The following is a 19,211-nucleotide window of genomic DNA, read 5'->3' on the forward strand; positions in this document are numbered from 1 at the left end:
CTTGGCTTTGCAAACTACTTTCTTAGGCCGAAGAAAAACTCCTCGGTAAACTGTTGGAATTTCACCAAAGAATCAATCACGGCAGCCCTTGGGACTAATCCAGTACTGCTGGACTTTCACGCATGGTAGCCCGTATAAACACAGTACATACAGCAAGGTTCAAGCAAGTCTTGGCAAATTTTAACAGTGGAGAGGAAGACTGCTTTATTTTGCTATATTCTTGGGTTAAATGTATTCGCTTAAAATAATAAACATTTCTCCGAGATTACTGGTTAGTTCAGTTTTGAAATACTGGCAAGGTCATTTGAAGAAGAAAAACGGGAGAGGGAGAGGTATATTTTACATAAGATAAAATTCACACTTTTCAGTGTCCGGTTCTGAGTTTTGACAAACGCATTTATAGCGGCCTCATCAGCACCACAATCAGGCTACGAAGATAGGGGTAACTCTTCGAGGATTCTTAAAAGCAAAATTGATTTGTCAGCATACTTTAAAAGTATTTTTGCTTTTGAAACATCACCTTATTTATTTAGAAAAGCAAAATAACACGGTCCGAGTGGTCCTAACCCGCGAATGCCTTTGCAACACTGAAATGCCCTCCTCCCAACACCGGCCGGGCAGGGGTGAGCCCCGCAGCCAGGGGCGCGCGTCACTGTCAGCTCCTTTTCCCAAGTGGAGACGGGGAAAAGACAAGAGTTGCATCGCCGGGCTGGAGCCACGAGGAGGAAGAGTTAACGCCGGAATGACAAACTCTAAAGCACCGAATTGCCTCTCCCTAGTAGGGCACTGCGCGTGTGGAGCACGGCCAGGGGCGCGTGGGAAGAAAGACGACCTATTTCCTACGTCCGTCTTCCTAACTGGACGGCGCGGGAGGAGGCGGAGGCTGGTCCCCGGGCACCCTGGTGGGCACCGAGAACTCGCAGAGAGGAACATAAAACCGCACAGCCTTCCCCGAGCAGCGGGGTGACGGGAGGAAGGAAGGAAATGGGAGCGCGACCCGGCCGCGCGCAGAGCCGAGCCGACTAGCGCGAGGGGCCCGGGCCCCACCCGAGAGCAGGCGCGAGGGCCGGGGACAGGGGGGCAAGCTCGGGGAGAGCGCTGCCTGCACCTGGCACCACCTCGAGACCCGGTGGCGCGGGGCCCGGGAGCGTGGGCGCCAGAGGGGACAGGGCAGCGGCGAGCGCGCGCCTCTCGCCCCGCAGGGCGCCCGGGCAGAGGCCGACCGGCGCCCTCCGACCCCGCCGGGCCCTCCTCGCCCTGGCCCCCGAGCGCACACCTGCCCCTTCAAGCCCCGGGGCCACAGCGGCCGGCGGGGACCCTGGCGGGGGCGCGGGCCGGACTTCGGCCGAGGGGCGCTGGCCAGGGCGAGGGACGGCCTCGCAGAGCTCGGAGACGCGGCGCGAGTTTCCCCCGCGGGCCGCGCGGGCGCAGAGACCGCCGCCAGCACTCACCTGCCCGCTTCCCCTAGCGCAGCGGGAACGACGTACTCCGGCCCGGACCCCGCCGTCCACCTCAACCAACCCCCAGGCGGTGGCGGCGGTGGCGGCGGCGGCGGCCGGACGGGAGGGGCGGGACGGCAGCCTGAGACGGCCCCGCGACCGCGGCCCAACCCTTCTCCTCCCGCCCCGGACCCCGCCCCCGGGCCGCCGCCGCCGCCGCCGTTCATTGGCCCACGCCTCGGACGCATGGGCGCGGCCCCGCCCCGCCACCCAGCCGGCGTTCCGTTCGGGGTCCTCCCCAGCCAGTGGGCTGGCAGCTCCCGGGGGCAAGAGCGGCCGGCTCGGCCGCCGCCAACCACGATGTCGCAACTGGCTGCGTTCGCCCCCGCCAGAGCTTTGATTGGACGAATCTCGACCCGGGCCCCGCCTACGCGCCCAAGTTCCGTTAGCAGGTTCGGTTGCTCCAGAATGCCTTTTCGCCCCGAAGGGCGGGACCGACGGGATGGGCCCTGTGGCTGGCTCCTCCCTCTGTACGCAGCAGCCACTGACCCGCGGGGCGGGCGGGGAGGAGAGCGGCGGCTCGTTCCTCTTTTGAGAGCTCTGCTTTCTTCCCATTGGTTGACAGGCATCCTACTCTCTCCGCCCCTCCGGTCGCTTGGTGGCGTCTCAGGACGCAGCGTGATGACGTAGATCCCCGACATTCCATATACAAGATGGCCGCAGTCGGCAAGGAGAGACGTCGCTGAGGGGCTTGCCTGAAGCGAGGGGTGAGTGACCCACCGACTGAGGGCAGCGCCGCCCACCTCCCGCGTATCTGGAGGTCGGAGTAGGTTATGGCCAACCGCCGCTATCCACTGGCGGAGTCTCTTTCCGGATTCTGCCTCCCTCCGCTAACCTCCGGTACACATTGAACTTTGCGGGCGACGCGGGGTTGTGGGGCGGGCGTCTAGAGAGGGTCTGAGGCGCCGGGGCGGGGCAGGGAGGCCGGACTCACCCTAGAACTGGTAGCGGCCCTCGCACTGGGGGGCAGTCAGAGTTGGGGAACTTTCTAGGGGTTGGGTAAAAGGGGCAGCGGTGTTAACCGCGCACAGTCTCACAGCCACAGACTTCTCATATCTCCCCGATTATTTCGCGGCGTATTAGTCCCAACCTTGGCTAGGCCTGAAACTTTTTGGAGGTTGTTCCATGTCTAGGGTACTCCGACTTTGGAGTTTTGAAGAGCCACGTAACGACGGTGCGGCTAAGATGAGGAAAAGGCACTTCCGGGATTAGATTTCGTTCTTGCCGAGACATCATCTTTACGGACCCGCTCCTGGTGGTTGATTTGGTTTGTTATGAGAGAAATTGTTCTTTAGAAAATTGGAGCGTAAGTCTAGAGGTTATGTGACAGCTCCTAAACGATTGTCTGCCCAAGATAGGCTCGGTAATGCTCCCTAAATTTAGACTGCCAGTTAAACGAAGCTTTCGCTAAGTCATCTGAGGTTAGGAACTATTTCTAAGAGCATTTCTTAAGGGTGGTCTTCTGTGTTTTTAAGAGAAACTTGGTGGTGTTTGTGTATCTCGATCTAAATCGCTGTTTACAGATACCTAGCACAATGCCTTGCAGTTGTAGGTGCCCGCTAAAGGTTTGTATGAATGATGTTGCTAGAATGAAAGCGAGGAGCTTTCAGCGCCTAGAACACTGCCTGACGTTTAATAAGCCCTCTGTATTGCTGAATGAAAGAATGGATGGATGATGGTAGTGGTAGTAGTATTGATAGACATTTGGATTGAAGTTGTGCCCTTAGGATGCTTACCTGTTAAATAATCTTGACTATGAATATAATAATTATCCAAGATTGTCTTATTCAGAGTGACTACCGCTGGTGTCCTTTAGGGTTTTTTTCCCTCTTTTATCTCATTTCGATTATATTGTGATGCATTATTCAAGCATATTAGTTGATTTCTGGGCAAATTCTGTTTAAATTTGTTCCATTTTGAAAATGTAGTTTGCACTAACAAGCAATAAAAACTATTCGAGTTGTTAATGAGGTTCTTAAATTTTAAATGCTGTTTCTAAAATTGAATGTCATAAAGAAAAATTGGTCATAGCTGTGGCCTATAAAATGGGCTAGTTCATTTCAGGACATTATATTTGAAAGCAGTGACTCTGCTGAGTGTCTGAAAGGGAGGACAGTGTTTTCTGCTTGTTTTCTTTAAAATTGGATAAGGACAAAAAAATCTAGAGGAATTAAATTCAAGGTAATTGAGGAGATTACAGAGTGATCATATTTTTAAGCTCAGGTAAATTGTATACCAGAGTATTTGCAGATGACTTTATAAAATCGTTATTCTTAGATTTTGAAAAATCCTAAAAGTACAGTTAATGATAGAAGACTAGAATCTGGTAAATGTCTGTTTTCACATAGAACCGTTCGATGGCTCTTGGCTACTAGGAACCTATTAATAATCTGTTTTAGAATTTTGTTGGAAGAGCCAACAAGTTTATGAGTACTTGGGAAAGGAGAGCTGATTCCCTCAAGCCAGCAGAGCTTCAGTGAGAAAAGGCCAGGTGAGGCCAGAGGTGGTGGCTCACGCTTATGATACCAGTACTGTGGGAGGCCAAAGCTGGAGGATCACTCAAGCTCAGGAGTTCAAGACCATCCTGGGCAACATAGTGAGACCTCACCACTACAAAAAAAAAAATCAAAAAATTAGCCAGATGTGGAGGTGCATGCCTGTAGTAGCTACTTGGGAGACTGAGGCAGGAGGATCACTTGAGTCTGAGAGATCAAGGCTGCAGTGAGCCGTGATCGGGTGACTGCGCTCCAGCCTGGGCGACAAAGCAAGACCCTGTCTCAAGAAAAAGCCAGGTGACACAAATCATATTTCCTTTTGTTACAGTTTACTAGACTGGTGGTGATTGGGGATTGCTGGACATAAGTTCATTTAAGTTTATTTAGGACATAGTCTTCCAACAAGATTCTAATACTGTGTGTAGACACAAGAGTTAAATGTGCATTGGATAAGGTGTGGTTAGATGGATTTATATCCATGCAAATTACCAAACCCGAAATGTTGATTAATGAGTTGATGTAAGCCTGGGGAGATGTCTTTGGAGATATGCTACAGGACTCTGGTCTTGCCCTTACTCGGATTAACACTTTCTTAATACCAACTTTAAATAGATAAGCAGCATGATTCTCAAGTTAATAAATGCACTCAAACCATGTAGTGATAATGAGCACATTAGATGACACTCAGAAATCAAAGATTTCTTAAAGGCTGAAATATAATAATAGGCCAGAACTGGCCAGATATAAATTTACTAGGTGAGATTGTCTCAAAAAAAATTAAAAATAATAAATTTACTTGGTGTGATTACATTTACAAAACCTGAGTTTTCCTGGCTTGACAAAAGTGGTTCTAGGATGTAATGTTCCACTTAAACAGAAGAAAAGCAGTGTCTAGATTGAGGGAAGGCAGTATCTTGGTATAAAGTAAGACTAGTTGTGATGCTGCTTGCTAGCTGTGAATTAGGTTTTTTCCTGTCTCTGGCTCCATTTTCTCAGTGATAAATTGTGAGGATAAGAAAACTAGCTTGCAGACATGCTGCAACGCAGCAGACACACAATGGACATGTTACTGCATGTTAGTTACCACCCCCCTCCCATGTGCTATGCACATCATATCTGTTTTGATTCCTAATATTTAGGGAGGACTTGAAACACTAAAAAAAAAAAAAAAAAAAGATGAGAAAAATGGTTAGATTTGTTTACCCTAGAGAAGAGAATGTAAAAATTGCTTTTACCTGTTTGAAAGACAATCAATAGATAAGGGAAATGTATTTTCAGGGCTTAGTTTAAGGACCCTGGTAGAAGTTAAAGAGTCGCTAAAAGGTAGTTTTCATTCATGCATTATTTTATGCCATCTGTGTAGCAGATCTAGGGGATGAACAGGACAGATAAAAATCAATATAGGAATACAGGAATTATGTGAACACCAGTTATTGATACCCAGCAATGCCATAGGCTGTTTTGTAAACTAATGAGGTTTCATTGATAAGTGGCCAAATATTACTAAGAGGGGATTTCGATATTGGGTGAGATAATTGAGTGGTGACATTTACTATTGTTTCCGTAATTCTAAATGTTGAAAATATATTTAGTCTTTTATGATGTAAAATGATATTTATGAAGCACATTCCTGAAAGGTGCTGCTAAAATGCCTTGACAGGTTGCTTGTTTATGGATTTTCATTTTGCAGAGTTCATAAATCTCAGTCATTTTCAGAGGAATCACAAGCTACTAATGAGAAAACTTACAACTTTAGGGTCTTGTGAAAAAATAATTGAAGAGTAATAGGGAACAGGTTTATAGACCTGAGGCAAAAACTTTTTCAGGGAGTTCTACAATTTTCAGGACTGTCTCTATTCTGTTTATGTCCATAATATTTTCACTACATTTCATGAATTGTTTATATTCTGCCTTGGAACCTAAAGGGACCAGGAGTTTGGCCAGTTACAGAAGGTAAAACAATTGAATATACTTACGATTTATCCACTTGTGGACCGAGGTTCTTTTCCATTCCAGTTTCATCCCTACTGGGTTATTCCTAACACTGTTCCCCGTTCTGCCCCTTTCCCCTCAACAGATATCTTGGCATCATACTTCCTAGAGAATGTGGAGGTACTCTTGAGATTTTTTAGTTACTTCCTCCCCCTTAAAAGATTATTTAAAAATATCTTTCTCAAACTTTTCCTTCCATTCTCAGGGGAAGAAAGAGCTTTCTTTCTAAGGTTAACTTTCTTGCTGTGCTTTTTATTATCCCTTGACCAGTTAGCCTCCCTTGTTCTGACTCCTCTAGTGATTCCTTTTTGTTTTTACTGGCTGCAGACATTTTTCATTCTCCTTTATGCTGAAAAATATATAAAAACCAGAACAATAACAAAACCTACTCCCTACTATTCCCTGTTACTCTCTTTGAGAACAGATGCCTCAAAAGAATAACCTATTTCCAGCCAGGCACGGTGGCTTATGCCTGTAATCCCAGCTACTCAGGAGGCTGAGGCAGGAGAATCACTTGAACCCTGGAGGCGGGAGGTTGCAGTGAGCACCACTGCATTCCAGCCTGGATGACAGAGGGAGACTCTGTCTCAAAAAATTAAAAAATGAATAAAAAAGAATAACCTATTTCCTAGTCTGTTCGTTCTTTACCACCCCTTGCAGTTTCTACACCTTCTGCCCTATTGCACTTCTAAAAATGTTATTTTATTTATATGTGTATATATGTATTTTCTTGAAATATAATCCTATACCGTACAAATTACCCATTTAAACTGTACAAATCAGTCGTTTTTAGTATTTGCAGAGTCATGAAACCATCACAGTTTTCAGTGTCTCTAATAAACAACTAATCACCAATTAAAGTAAACTTTCCTTAGTTCCTTGTCCTTTAACTTTTCTTTAGCATTTGTCACTGTTGACTACCATCTCTGGTTTAAAGCTGACATCTCATGGTTTGTTTTGCAACAAAGGATGCAAATTTCCCTACTTCTTGGACCAATCTTTTTCCCTTTCTCTAATTTGGTGATTCTTAGTCTGCAAGTGGGTAAATCATAAGTACATTCAAGTCTGTTTTACCTTCCTGTCACTGGGCAAACGCTCGCCTTTGGTGATTCTTCCTACTTGGTACAAGTTCACAGAGTTCTGTACCCAGACCCCTTCCTTCTTCACTCTCCATCCCTCCATCCGTCAACTTGACTTTATAGTTATCACCTCTGTGTAGATGAACCCCAAGTAGATATGTTCTGTAGAGACTTCAACTGGCCTATTTATCTGTCTGATAGATATTTCCACAAAAGGATCTTAAAGTTCTTCAAGCTTAGTATTTATAGAGCCAAATTCTTTTCCTCCCTCCTTATCAAAACCAGCTTTTTCTCTTGTCTTATCCATTTGTCTTTTTAGTATCACCCTCTGTGTCAGTCAAACTTGAAATCATCTTTTTCCATTCTTTGCCTCATGGCCAATTATGACACACACACCCCTTGTTCCAGCTGCCATTGTGTGGAGACAGGTGTATTAGGCATTACTTGAACTGCTACTATAATCTCCTAACTCTTCCTCTTTCTGCATACCTCTAAACAGCCCTTACCTCATTATGTTTTCTCCCCTTACATGCGTTATTATTTGTGGCACTTAAGATTCCCTGACAAATATTCATATATTTCTTTCTTATTGTCTCTCCCACTAGAATGTAAGCTTCCTGGGGCAAAGACCTTACTTATCTTGATCCCTGCCATGCCATTAAGGCCTGGCTCATAGTAAATGCTCAGGAAATATTTAAATGAAAAAGTACATGGAAAACTGTTAGGCGTATGTATATTAAAGTAGCAATTCCCAACTGTGAATAAATTGCTAAGATGTGCTAAGATATTGATTCCCTCAGCCAACTGTCCAGTTGCCTTCTGTTCTATAAGAATATATGTACATGTTTAACACTTATTAATAATCAAACACCAGAAACGTTTACATGCCCAAACAGTAGAATGTATAGATAAAGTGTGTTGCATTCATAGGATATAACTGTACTGTACAGCAGACTTTCTCAGCTTTGGCACTATTGACATGTTGGACCAGATAATTTCTTGTCATGGGGGATTGTTCTGTGCACTGAGGACATTCAGCAACATTCCTGGCCTCTACCCACACTAGATGCCAGTGGCAACCCCCCAGTTAGGAAAACCAGAAGTGTCTTCAGACATTGCCAAATGTCCCCTGGGGGGCAAAATTGTCCCAGGTTTAAAAACCACTGCTCTGCGGCAGTGAGAATGAACAAATACTGCTTTATGCAACAATAGGAATGAATCCCACGAACTTAATATTGAGCAGAAGAAACCAAATGTAAAAGTGGTACTGTGTCATCGCACAGTCCTTCAAAAACAGGCAAAACAAATTGATGGAAATAGAGGTCAGAATAGTTATCTTTGGGAGGACAGTCACTAGGAAAGAACGAAGAGAGCTTCTGGAATGTTGGTACTCTTCTCTTTCTCAACTGAATAGTGTTAACACAGGTGTGTTTACTTTGTGAATAACAATCAGCCATACACTTACAATTAGTTCACTTTTCTTTTTGTATGCTATAATTCAAATCACAATGTTGTAATTTATGAAAGCAGTACCCACACATAGGCAAGTATTCCTTGGCTATCGAGGGATTGATGAAGATAAGGAGTCCTCCTGGTCTCCTATTCAGTCTCATCTGACTTTTTCCCCAACTTTTTATTGTATGAAAGAATAGTGCAATGACAGCTTATTTACCTGTGGACACATGTTCGTTTTTTGCCATGTTTACTGTGTGGTTGTGTTTTAGCTGAACCATTTGAAAGTAGGTTGCAGACATCATGACACTTTACCCAAAATACTTCAGCCTTCATCTGCTAAGAATAAAGTCATTCTCCTGTGTAATCACAATATCATTATTACCCCCAAAGAAAATTAACTGACAGTAATTCCCTCCCTAATACCCTCTAATATACAATTCATACTTAAATTTTTCCAAATTGTTTGAAATTTCTTTTTTTTTTAAAAAAAAAAAAGCAGGATCTAATCAAGGTTCACACATTGCATTTTGTTGTAGCCCTCTTTAGCCTTTTTAAATCTAAGACAGTCTCTCAAAATGTTTTTTCATAACACTGTTTTGAAGAGACCGGGTCAGTTGTTGAGTAGAGTGTCTCACCTTCTGGATGTGACTGATAGTTTCCATGTTGTGCTTTTTTCACTTACTCTTCTACCACCAGTATTTATTGTAAACTGGAAGTTCGGTCAAAAGTTTGCTTAAATTTAGGTTAAGCTTTTGGGGGACAAGAATACTACATAGGTAGGTGATGTTTATTTCACATTGCATCACATCAGAAGCCATGTAATGTCAGGTTTTCACCCTATTAGTGATGTCAAATGTGATCATTTTGTTAAGGATCAACTGTATTTTTTTTACAGTAGTTAATATCTGTGCTAGCAAAGTCGCATTTATTATCAGTAGCATTTTATTATCAGTAGTTATCAGTGCTAGCAAAGTATTATTCTCTATATATATTAATATTATGGACACTTGGATTGTATATTCACTATTTTATGATCAACCACAGTTATTTTTCTTTTTGCTATTCAAATTACCTTGGATTAGTCCAGGGGGCACCCATCATGGTGGCTCCTGTGTCTTTTTTTTTTTTTCCCTAGCAAATCATTCCTTCAGCAGTCCTGTGTCTTTTGATAAGCTTTGATTAGTCTGAGTACATCCCAGGCAGGCTCCAACCCCAGACTGGAAAGAAACCTGCTTCCTTTTAGAGGGTATTGGTATTGAAAAAGTTAAGATTTCAGAATTAGGAGTGTCATTCCTTCTTGGTACTTGAAAAGGAGAGAAATGGGGTACATATATATATATATTTTTTTTTAACCATGATTTATTTTGATATCTTCAGTTAAAGTTTAACATTACAGATTTGTTTCTTAACATTTGGTTTTCTGCATGTGTGCATTTGTTTTCTTTGCACTGAAAATCTTGGTTCCTAACAACATTAGCATTTACATATTTGCTTTATTCCACAACATGCAAAAAAAAATGTGTTTGAAAATTACAACATTAATGACACTACTAACAGTACACTAATGAAGTTTTAAATTTTCCTTGGGGCCAGCCACTGTGGCTCATACCCATAATCCTAGCACTTTGGCAGGCTAGGCGGGAGGATCGCTTGAGGCCAGGAGTTTGATGCTGCAGTGAACTAGGATCATGCCACTGCACTTATAGCCTGGGTGACAGAACAAGACTCTGACTCTAAAATAAATAAGTAAGTAAGTAAATAAATAAACAAATAAATAATTCTTTTCAGTTATTTTTGTCCTTAGAATATATCTCACTAAGCATGTAACAATATCAGAAATTACTTGGAAGTAAGTTTCTGTGTGATTTTGTTGCCCATTTGGTTTGAGTTTTAGGATTTGCTTTTTTATTTTTAGTTAAGTGTATGAGTACGTTAAATATTTACATGATTCAAACATCAAAGTTATAAAAGTACTCTGCAGGGAGTCAAGCTGAAAGAGCACCTAATGGCCACATTGGAATAAGTTGAGCAACAAAATAAATAATGATAGTATTGGATTATAACCCAAATAATAAAATACTCATGTCTGTACTAAAGTAAATAAACAAATGGGAGAGAAGAAACAAATATTAACAAAATGATTCCAAATAATAAATGTTGAAGCAGTGAAGGAAATAGAAAGTCACCATTAGAACACCACAGTTGTAATCGTCTCAGGTGAATGCTAAAATTAGTAGATGAAACTTGAAGGAGAAACAGACATTTGTATAGTATTTTGCATTGTAAAATATTTCCCCCAAAATATTTACTTACTAGTGGGTGGTTTTAACATATGTCCACAATTTCTTCGATATCTCTGCCTCCAGAAAGTAGAGCTTAATTCCTTTACCCTTGAGTGTGGGCTGGACCTCGTGACTTGCATCTAAGGAATAGAAGATAGGAAGGGAAAAATAATAATTTACAGTGAGAAACCTGGTAGACTCCATCTTAACCAAGAGCTCATGGTTAACAGCAGTAAGTTGTTCTGATATCACCTGCACCCAAATATGATGTGTAGTTAATAGTGGTTATACCAAAGTTAATTTCTTTTTTTGGATAAATGAACCATGGTTATGGAAGATGTTTACATTGGGGAAGCTAAGTGAAGGGTATAGACAAAACTCATCTATCTTTACAGCTCTTCTGTAAACGTACAATTAGTTTAAAATAAAAGCTTTCATAAAAAGGCAAAGCTGTGTAAAAAGATATATACATAGGGAAGTCTTGTTTCCATTCCTGTCTTTTCCATCCTGTTTTTCCCCATTCCTTATTGGTAATTATTTTTTGAATTACTTTAAAAAAATAGAGATGTCTGGCTGGGCGCGGTGGCTCACACCTGTAATTCCAGCACTTTGGGAGGCCGAGGCAGGCGGATCACGAGGTCAGGAGCTCCAGACCATCCCGGCTAACACGGCAAAACCCCATCTCTACTAAAAATACAAAAAAATTAGCCAGGCGTGGTGGCGGGCGCCTGTAGTCCCAGCTACTCGGGAGGCTGAGGCAGGAGAATGGCATAAACCCAGGAGGCGGAGCTTGCAGTGAGCCAAGATCATGCCACTGGCACTCCAGCCTGGGCAACAGAGCAAGACTCTGTCTAAAAAAAAAAAAAAATGTCTGTTTTTTCCCCTCCTTTGTTACATAGATGCTAACAGACTGTGTACACTATCCTATACCTTGATGATCTGGAAATTTCTCCATCCAGTACTTAACGACGTTTCTCATTCTTTTTAATAGCTGTGGGGTATGCTATTGTGTGCATGTGTCATATTTTACTCAGCCAGTCCCCTGATGATGGACGTTTGGGTTGTTTATGGTTTTGCCATTATAAATAACACTACAGTGAATAATCTTGTGCACATGTTGTTTCATAGTTGTGACATTTCATAGTTAGGACAATATTTTCAGAGTTGATTCCCAGCAGTGGGAATCCTGGGTCAAAGAGCAAATGCATGTGTAATTTTGTTGGATATCGTCAACTTCTCTGTGACAGTTGGACCATTTTGTACTCCCACCAGAAGCTTATAAGATCACCTGCTTCTCTATAGCTTTGCCAACAGAGCAAATTGTCAAACTTCGGGATTTTTGCCAATCCAGTAGGTGAGAATTGTATCTCAGTGTGATGTCTGATTATGAACAGGTCATATTTTCTGAGGTTTTAATTAACTGGTCTCCCCCGCCCTTTGAACAGTGCCCAATTTAATCAGTCACACACAAAAATGTAAATTATTAGTTCAAGCTTTTCTCCAGGTACTTAATTCTTCCTCTTGGAGGGAAGATCAGATTTCCTTCAGAGCTACCAGGTGCAAGGAGGAGAATATTCAGCCCCACCATGTCACCTTCCCCACCAGAAATGAGGCAGATACACAGAAAAGGTTAGGTTTCCAGATGAACTGGTGGGAGCCCTGGCCCAGAACCTGGCCACAGAGCTGCTGTTTTCTTGCTAACCAGACTAACCTGGCTCCAGCCAGCTCTTTCAGAACCCTTTTGATACCTTATTTGAAAGTATCTGCTGTCTCTGATCCAGGTTACGAATGACTTATTTCTAACAGTGGTCTCTAGATGAGATCCTTCGTTGTTGTTGTTTTTTTCTTTTTCTTTCTTTCTCTCAGCATGGAGCTTTTGGAGAGTGTCTTTATTCTGACTGAAAGAAAAGGAAGAGGATGAAAAAGCAAGAACAGTTTAAAGGAGCTCTTCTCTCATGGACCACTTCCATCCACCCACTCCCCAAATCACAAGATGCACATTTGGTTTACATCAGTGAATTCAGTGATTTGTGCAGATGTGAATTAACCCAATCCCATGACTTGTCTAAGTGAAAGTGCCTCCATGGAATAAACTGAAAAGGGGTGCTGGATGGAAGAGATGGTTAGTTTTAGAACATAAATCTTTGTCAAGATTAAGACAGGCCCAGGTTTTGCTGAAGAATGGAATCTGGACCAGCGTTAGAGGACCTGTATGTCTAGTGAAGAAAAACCAGAAGAAAGTGAGATGTACTTCGTTTCTTCCAAAACTTTGTCAAATAAGGTTAACCCTTTAATCTCAAGAGAGAGGGAGGAAATACTCTTATTTTTAAACTACCATGAAATTTGAGATTTATTAATATTAGTACTGGGGTCATCTTACAGTATTGTGTTAAATTGGCTCTGGAGTTAGCCCGGGCTTGTAACTGGCAATTGACAGTGTGGTTTCTATAGGAAATAGTGATCCCAAACCAGGTACAATCTATGATTCTAGATTGCTTATAGTATGGAGTATTCCTTTCCAACTTTGCTTTTCTCTTTCTCATAGGATTCTAACATTTTCAGAGAACCTTTTGGAAAGAACAAGTCTACTTCAATAAATGAAGGAGAATAAAGAAAATTCAAGCCCTTCAGTAACTTCAGCAAACCTGGACCACACAAAGCCATGTTGGTACTGGGATAAGAAAGACTTGGCTCATACACCCTCACAACTTGAAGGACTTGATCCAGCCACCGAGGCCCGGTACCGCCGAGAGGGCGCTCGGTTCATCTTTGATGTGGGCACACGTTTGGGGCTGTATCCTGACTCTCCTTGGAATCTGTTACAGATAGGCTCCCCACTCACCACCAAGAAATAATTAGATTCTGTAGACAAAATATATAGTAATTTCTCTGTACCAGAGCAGTTCTTAAATATCTGTTTGAATGTTGTTTCTGGTGGGGTTTTGTCTCTTTCTGGTTTGTCATTTTAAAGGTGTAGACTTAGCCACTGAGGAGGTGGCCAGCCAGGAGGATATGAGGCACCCATTAGGATCACAGTTGAGGCTGGGCACAGTGGCTCATGCCTGTAATCCCAGCACTTTGGGAGGCCTAGGCAGGAGCATCCCTTGAAATCTGGAGTTCGAGACCAACCTGGGCTGCAGTGAGCCAAGATCACACCACTGCACTCTAGCCTGGGTGACAGAGATGCTGTCTCAAAAAAAAAAAAAGATCATAGTTGAAGTGTTTCTAAAGGGTGTTAAAAGTATAAAACTTCAGCTTGCTAATTCTTGTACCAGAATTCTGACACCCTGAGATTCCCATCTCGTTACTTTGCCACTAATATTGTTTACTTTACCATTGATTTTGTTGTTGTTGTTTGTCTTTTTGTTTTTCTACATTTAACTAAGAGTATAACCTGTAAAAGTTATTGGTTAGAGTCCTTAACCAGAACAACAGACACTATGATACCCTGGCAACTGGAATAATTTATTTTCATCGCTTCTATATGTTTCATTCCTTCAAGCAATTCCCAAGATATGTAAGTGTTTGAATTTTATTGTAATTCTCTGTCATATGTTATTATTTCCACACAGTTTGGTGGACTAATTATAAGCTCTATTTTTCTCATATTTTCCAGAAAGTATTTATTTTTATATGGTATATACTGCATATAAACAAAATCAAGTTTGAACTTTTTTTATTCCAATTAGCCATGTTCAAATCTTTTCACTTAGGCCAATATGGACCATAGTCATATTGCGCTTTGTATGAAAGTTTACTCCCGTGGTACCTTTCCCAGCATAAATTTGGGCTTATAATTGAGACTCAACAAAGACCAAGAAAGCAAAATGGAACAGAAGTTGTCTATGCCATATCACTCATTCTTCGGTTACTCCTCAAGACGTGCATTGTGTCTTACTCTCTGTGGGAGATAGAGTAGCTTTCAGTCCAGGATAAGTGGTATAACATGCACAGAACACGTGATGGAAAGTGAGGCCATCGGAAGATACTGATAAAAGAGTTGTGGCATTCAAGGAGGAGACAACTTACATCTTGGAGAGAGCAGGGAAAGTGCTAGGAAGAAGGTGCCAGCATTAAGGTAAGCCTTAAACGTACATAGGGCATAGCCATGCCGTGATGGGCTAGGTCAGTGGTCCAACAGAAGCTAGCATAAGCAGAGGCAGGGGGAACCATGTGACACATTGTCAGCCCAGCCAGGAGCTTGATTTGGCAGGAAGGAAATGATGAGACCCTGGGTGGATAGGTAGACTGGGTCAGACCACGATAAGCCTCGAATGCCAGACTTCAGAAATTTGGCTTCAGTGGGTGAACAGTGCAGTAATTAAAAGGTTTCGTGAAAATGACAGACTTAACATTAAAGTCATTGTGTTGATTTGTTAGCTAAGATTTTAGTTAGATTTATATACATGCCTTCCTCACTGGTTGTGAAGTTCTTGAAGAAGGAGACCATGTTGGAATCAGTTTTGTACCCCCGGCAGAGTGTCTGACATCTAGTGTGATCAGGATTATGTGAGGAGAGTGGCATGTAGGAAGGATTGGAGTGGGCAAAGAGAAGCTGAAGACAGAGCAGTTCAGACCCCAGTGATATAGGGACTGAACTAAGGTTGAGGCAACTGGAGGGACAGTTTCTTCATCCATTCAGGCTGCTATAACAATATGCCTTAGACCCAATAATTTACACACAGCAGAAACTTAACTCTTCACAGTTGTAGAGACTGGGAGGTGTAAGATCAAGGTGCTGGCAGATTCTGTGTCTGGTAAGGGTTTGTTCCTCATAAAAGGGCTCCTTCTTGCTGCATCCTCAAATGGTGGAAGGGAGGAACAAGCCCCTTGGGCCTCTTTTATAAGGGCAGTAATCCCATTCAGAATCACTTCCCAAAGGCCTCACTTCTTCATACCGCCACCTTGGGAATTAGGTCTCAAGCTATGAATTAGGACATAAACATTCAGACCATAGCAGAAAGAAAAGGAAGCATGGGCAGTGCTGAGATGGATTCCACAGGACTGTGCTAGAAGGAAAAGGAAGCATGGGCAGTGCTGCTGAGATGGATTCCGCGAGACTGTGTTTAGTTGTGCTCTTTCTTTTTCCACGGCAAAGCTTGCTGTTTAGGGAGTTAATTTCAGTTTGGAATATGAGAAGAAAATTTATTTATGTGACTCTTTTCCTTTTTGGCATTTTCTTTGTTTACATGACTTTTTTTTTAAGAAAGTTAAATTTTAAATAATTTATGAAGCTAGAGTTTGGGGGATTTATATGTATAAAATTTCCTTCAAGCTTCTAGAGTATCGGAGTGTTTGTGAATGATAAAAAGAAAGGTAGGGGAATGAGGAAGACCAGTTTATTACAAAGGCCAAAATTTATTGTATCTATTTCTATGTGACCTTTGATAACAAAAATCAAGAACTTTTGTTTCCCTTTTAGGTGACAGGAGCCTGTTGCCTCTTTCTGGCTGGGAAAGTAGAAGAAACACCAAAAAAATGTAAAGATATCATCAAAACAGCTCGTAGTTTATTAAATGATGTACAATTTGGCCAGTTTGGAGATGACCCAAAGGTAAGAATGATAATAACTTCCTGCCTTCTGGTCTTGATTCCTCATGGTAGTATTGTACAGTTCCACATGTTGACAGTGCCTGTAGCCCTTGTGTCTGCCAGTCTCTTGAGTTCCTAAGAGGGCCTTCTGTAGAAGTTACTTGTGATGCTTTTGTAAGAAAGGAGGGAAGATCGTGTAGCCTACACTTACTCAGTGCTTCCTTATGTGCCCAGCAGTATTCTAAGTACTTTGGGGCAGTGGCACATTTCATGGATATGAGCAAAAATCCTCTTAATTGCCATTAGGACTCTGCTTCTTAAGTGCAGTGGTGATGGCAGGGTTACAACTCCAGCTAGCTTCTGGGTCAAACAAAAGTATGTATGCTGTATGTACACATACACATGCCTACATATGCCATGTGTCTTTTGCTTCTCAAGAATGTTGGAAGGTATCAACATTTGCAGCATTTTTATGCACCCAGAGCTTGATACTGGTCACACCAGCCATCCTATCCTTTCCATACAACTCACGCCAGTGTCAGCAAGTGGTGCTCAAATAATTGTACATATTTTGTTGTGTTTTTAAAATACCACTTTTAGGGACCCATGGCAGTGTTCCTCCACTCCCATTCGCATCAAGTTCCCCTTGTTGCAACCTCAGTAACACCTGTTAATTATCCTTCATAACATTTATCACAGTTTGCAATTAAATAGATTTTCAAAAATACTTTAGGCCAAGCCGGGCAGATTGCTTGAGCCCAGGAATTCAAGACCAGCCTAGCCAACATAGCGAAACCCCATCTCTACCATATAAGAATAAACTGGCCAGGCGTGGTGGCTCACGCCTGTAATCCCAGCACTTTGGGAGGCTGAGGCGGGCGGATCACGAGGTCAGGAGATCGAGACCATCCTGGCTAACATGGTGAAACCCCGTCTCTACTAAAAATACAAAAAATTAACCGGGCGTGGTGGCGGGTGCCTGTAGTCCCAGCTACTCGGGAGGTTGAGGCAGGAGAATGGCATGAACCCGGGAGGCGGAGCTTGCAGTGAGCAAGATGGCACCACTACCCTCCAGCCTGGGTGACGGAGCAAAACTCCATCTCAAAAACAAATAAATAAACTAATATTACTTTAAAAAAAAAAACCTTTATTATTTTTTGCTGGGCATGGTGGCACGCACCTGTAGTCCCATCTACTTGGGAGGCTGAGGCAGGAGAATTGCTTAAGCCTGGGAGGCAGAGGTTGCAGTGAGCCAAGATTGCGCTACTGCACTCCAGCCAGGACAAGAGAGCAAGACTCCACCTCAAGAAAAAAAAAAAAAAATGCTTTTTTTTTTTTAGAGCAGTTTTATGTTCACAGCAAAAATGAGTGGAAAGTACAGAGATTTCCCATATACCCCCCACCCCACACATGCACAGCTTCCCCCATTTTCAGCATCCCCCCCACCAAAGTGGTACATTTGCTATGACTGATGAGCCTGCATTGACACATCACCCAGAGTCCAAACTTTACATTAGGGTTCATTCTCAGTGTTGTACATTCTATGGGTTTGGACATACGTATAGTAACATGTAGCCACCATTATAGTATCATGTAGTCTATTTTCATAGCCTTAAAAATTCTCTGTGCTCCACCTGTTTGTCTCCTTCTCCCCACTAACCTCTGGCAACCACTGATATTTTTACTGTCTCTATAGTTTCACCATTTCCAGAATGTCATCGAATTGGAATCATATAGGATGTAGCTTTTTCAGATTGGTCTCTTTCACTTAGTGGTGTGCATTTAGATAGTAGTATCCATTAGATGATTTTTATCAAATTATCACACACATAACTCCCTCCCCTTCTCAGCTGTAAGATGCATGAAAGCAAAGACTATCTGTTTTGTCTAATGCCTCATTCAGTGGCAGGACAGAGTAGGCATTCAGCAAGTACTCGTGGAATAAATGTCAAACTAATGGTCTGAGGAAATTTCTAAATCACGGTTAAAGCTAAAGCGATGAAGTTCAGCCCCATTCATGGTGTTGTTTTTCCTAACTAGCTTGTATTGTCTCACAATAGTTATCTTTTTCTCTGCCAAGCATTATGTATGTATATACAAAATGTATAGTCATTCTCCTCATTGCTTTGAGGAGTTAACAAGGGCCCAGAACACTTTTATACATATTGTGGTTGTGATTAACACTAGTATTTTCTAAGTATTGCCAATGTGGGTAACTCTTTTGAACTTAATTATAAATCCATTAATCTGTTTATAAACATTTGAACCTATTAGGAACTCATATTAACTGTAACCAAAAATGCAGTTTTATAGAAATAATTTCACCGTCAGATAATGTTTTCAATGTGCATGGGTATTTGATTTTTACTGAGTAGTGGGGCCCTGTGTCCTAATGTGATAAGTCTGATTGTAGGAACATGCTGTGGTTCAGTCACACCCCCATCACAGGGGCAGGTGAACCTTGTGGCTGGCAAGCTGTGCTTAAGGATAAGGCATCACACAGATCTGGGACCACAGCAGGGCATGGACTCGTGGCAGCTGCTGGTTTGTGCTATCCCAGGGTGCCTTGGAGAAGCCCCCTTTACTTTTAGCCTTTACCCACTGTACCATGAAGTCAGGAAACCAAGCCCCAGTCCAGGAACAGTGAAAGTAGAAGTTCTGAAGCTCCTGTGCCCCAGAAAATGGGAAAAGAGGGGTCACCATACCAATTAGGTCTGAATGGGGGAGGGGGCTTTGCAACCTGCCCCCTGCCTCTCTATCTCTTGCAGTCTTCCCTGGTCGGAGTCGGGGCCAAAGGAAAACACCTGGAGCTGGGAGCAGTGAAGACATTGGGGAAGATGTTTTCCTCTGCAGAGAGGAGGGCAATTCTTTAGTGGA

General features: G+C 42.7%; 2 protein-coding genes across 18 annotated transcripts in view; one reads left to right on the forward strand and one right to left on the reverse strand.

The window, feature by feature from the left end:
* The window catches only part of SETD3 (SET domain containing 3, actin N3(tau)-histidine methyltransferase), an 85,980-nt gene extending 83,855 nt beyond the window's left edge, over positions 1 to 2,125 (reverse strand). For 2 of the 8 annotated variants that reach the window (XM_063793126.1, XM_016926706.3), the window contains exon 1: positions 1,452 to 1,645. The gene's annotated coding sequence lies outside the window, so the exon portion shown is untranslated. Of the gene's footprint in view, positions 1 to 1,451; positions 1,646 to 1,988 lie in introns of those variants that run through there. The other 6 variants (XM_054666285.2, XM_063793124.1, XM_063793123.1 and 3 more) reach the window with 6 other exon arrangements.
* The window catches only part of CCNK (cyclin K), a 30,543-nt gene continuing 13,059 nt past the window's right edge, over positions 1,728 to 19,211 (forward strand). Inside the window, exons 1-7 of one of the 10 annotated variants that reach the window (XM_063793133.1) lie at positions 1,873 to 1,969; positions 2,065 to 2,206; positions 12,669 to 13,042; positions 13,348 to 13,596; positions 14,238 to 14,319; positions 14,516 to 14,880; positions 16,225 to 16,356. Coding sequence is in view for 7 of the 10 variants with exons in the window: in XM_063793127.1 (XP_063649197.1) it covers positions 13,400 to 13,596; positions 14,238 to 14,319; positions 16,225 to 16,356 (411 nt within the window). In the remaining 3 variants the exon portion in view is untranslated. Of the gene's footprint in view, positions 1,970 to 2,064; positions 2,340 to 12,668; positions 13,043 to 13,347; positions 13,597 to 14,237; positions 14,320 to 14,515; positions 14,881 to 16,224; positions 16,357 to 19,211 lie in introns of those variants that run through there. The other 9 variants (XM_063793131.1, XM_063793127.1, XM_054666287.2 and 6 more) reach the window with 9 other exon arrangements.

The sequence above is a fragment of the Pan troglodytes genome, chromosome 15 (assembly GCF_028858775.2).
Source record: "Pan troglodytes isolate AG18354 chromosome 15, NHGRI_mPanTro3-v2.0_pri, whole genome shotgun sequence".
Taxonomy (NCBI): domain Eukaryota; kingdom Metazoa; phylum Chordata; class Mammalia; order Primates; family Hominidae; genus Pan; species Pan troglodytes.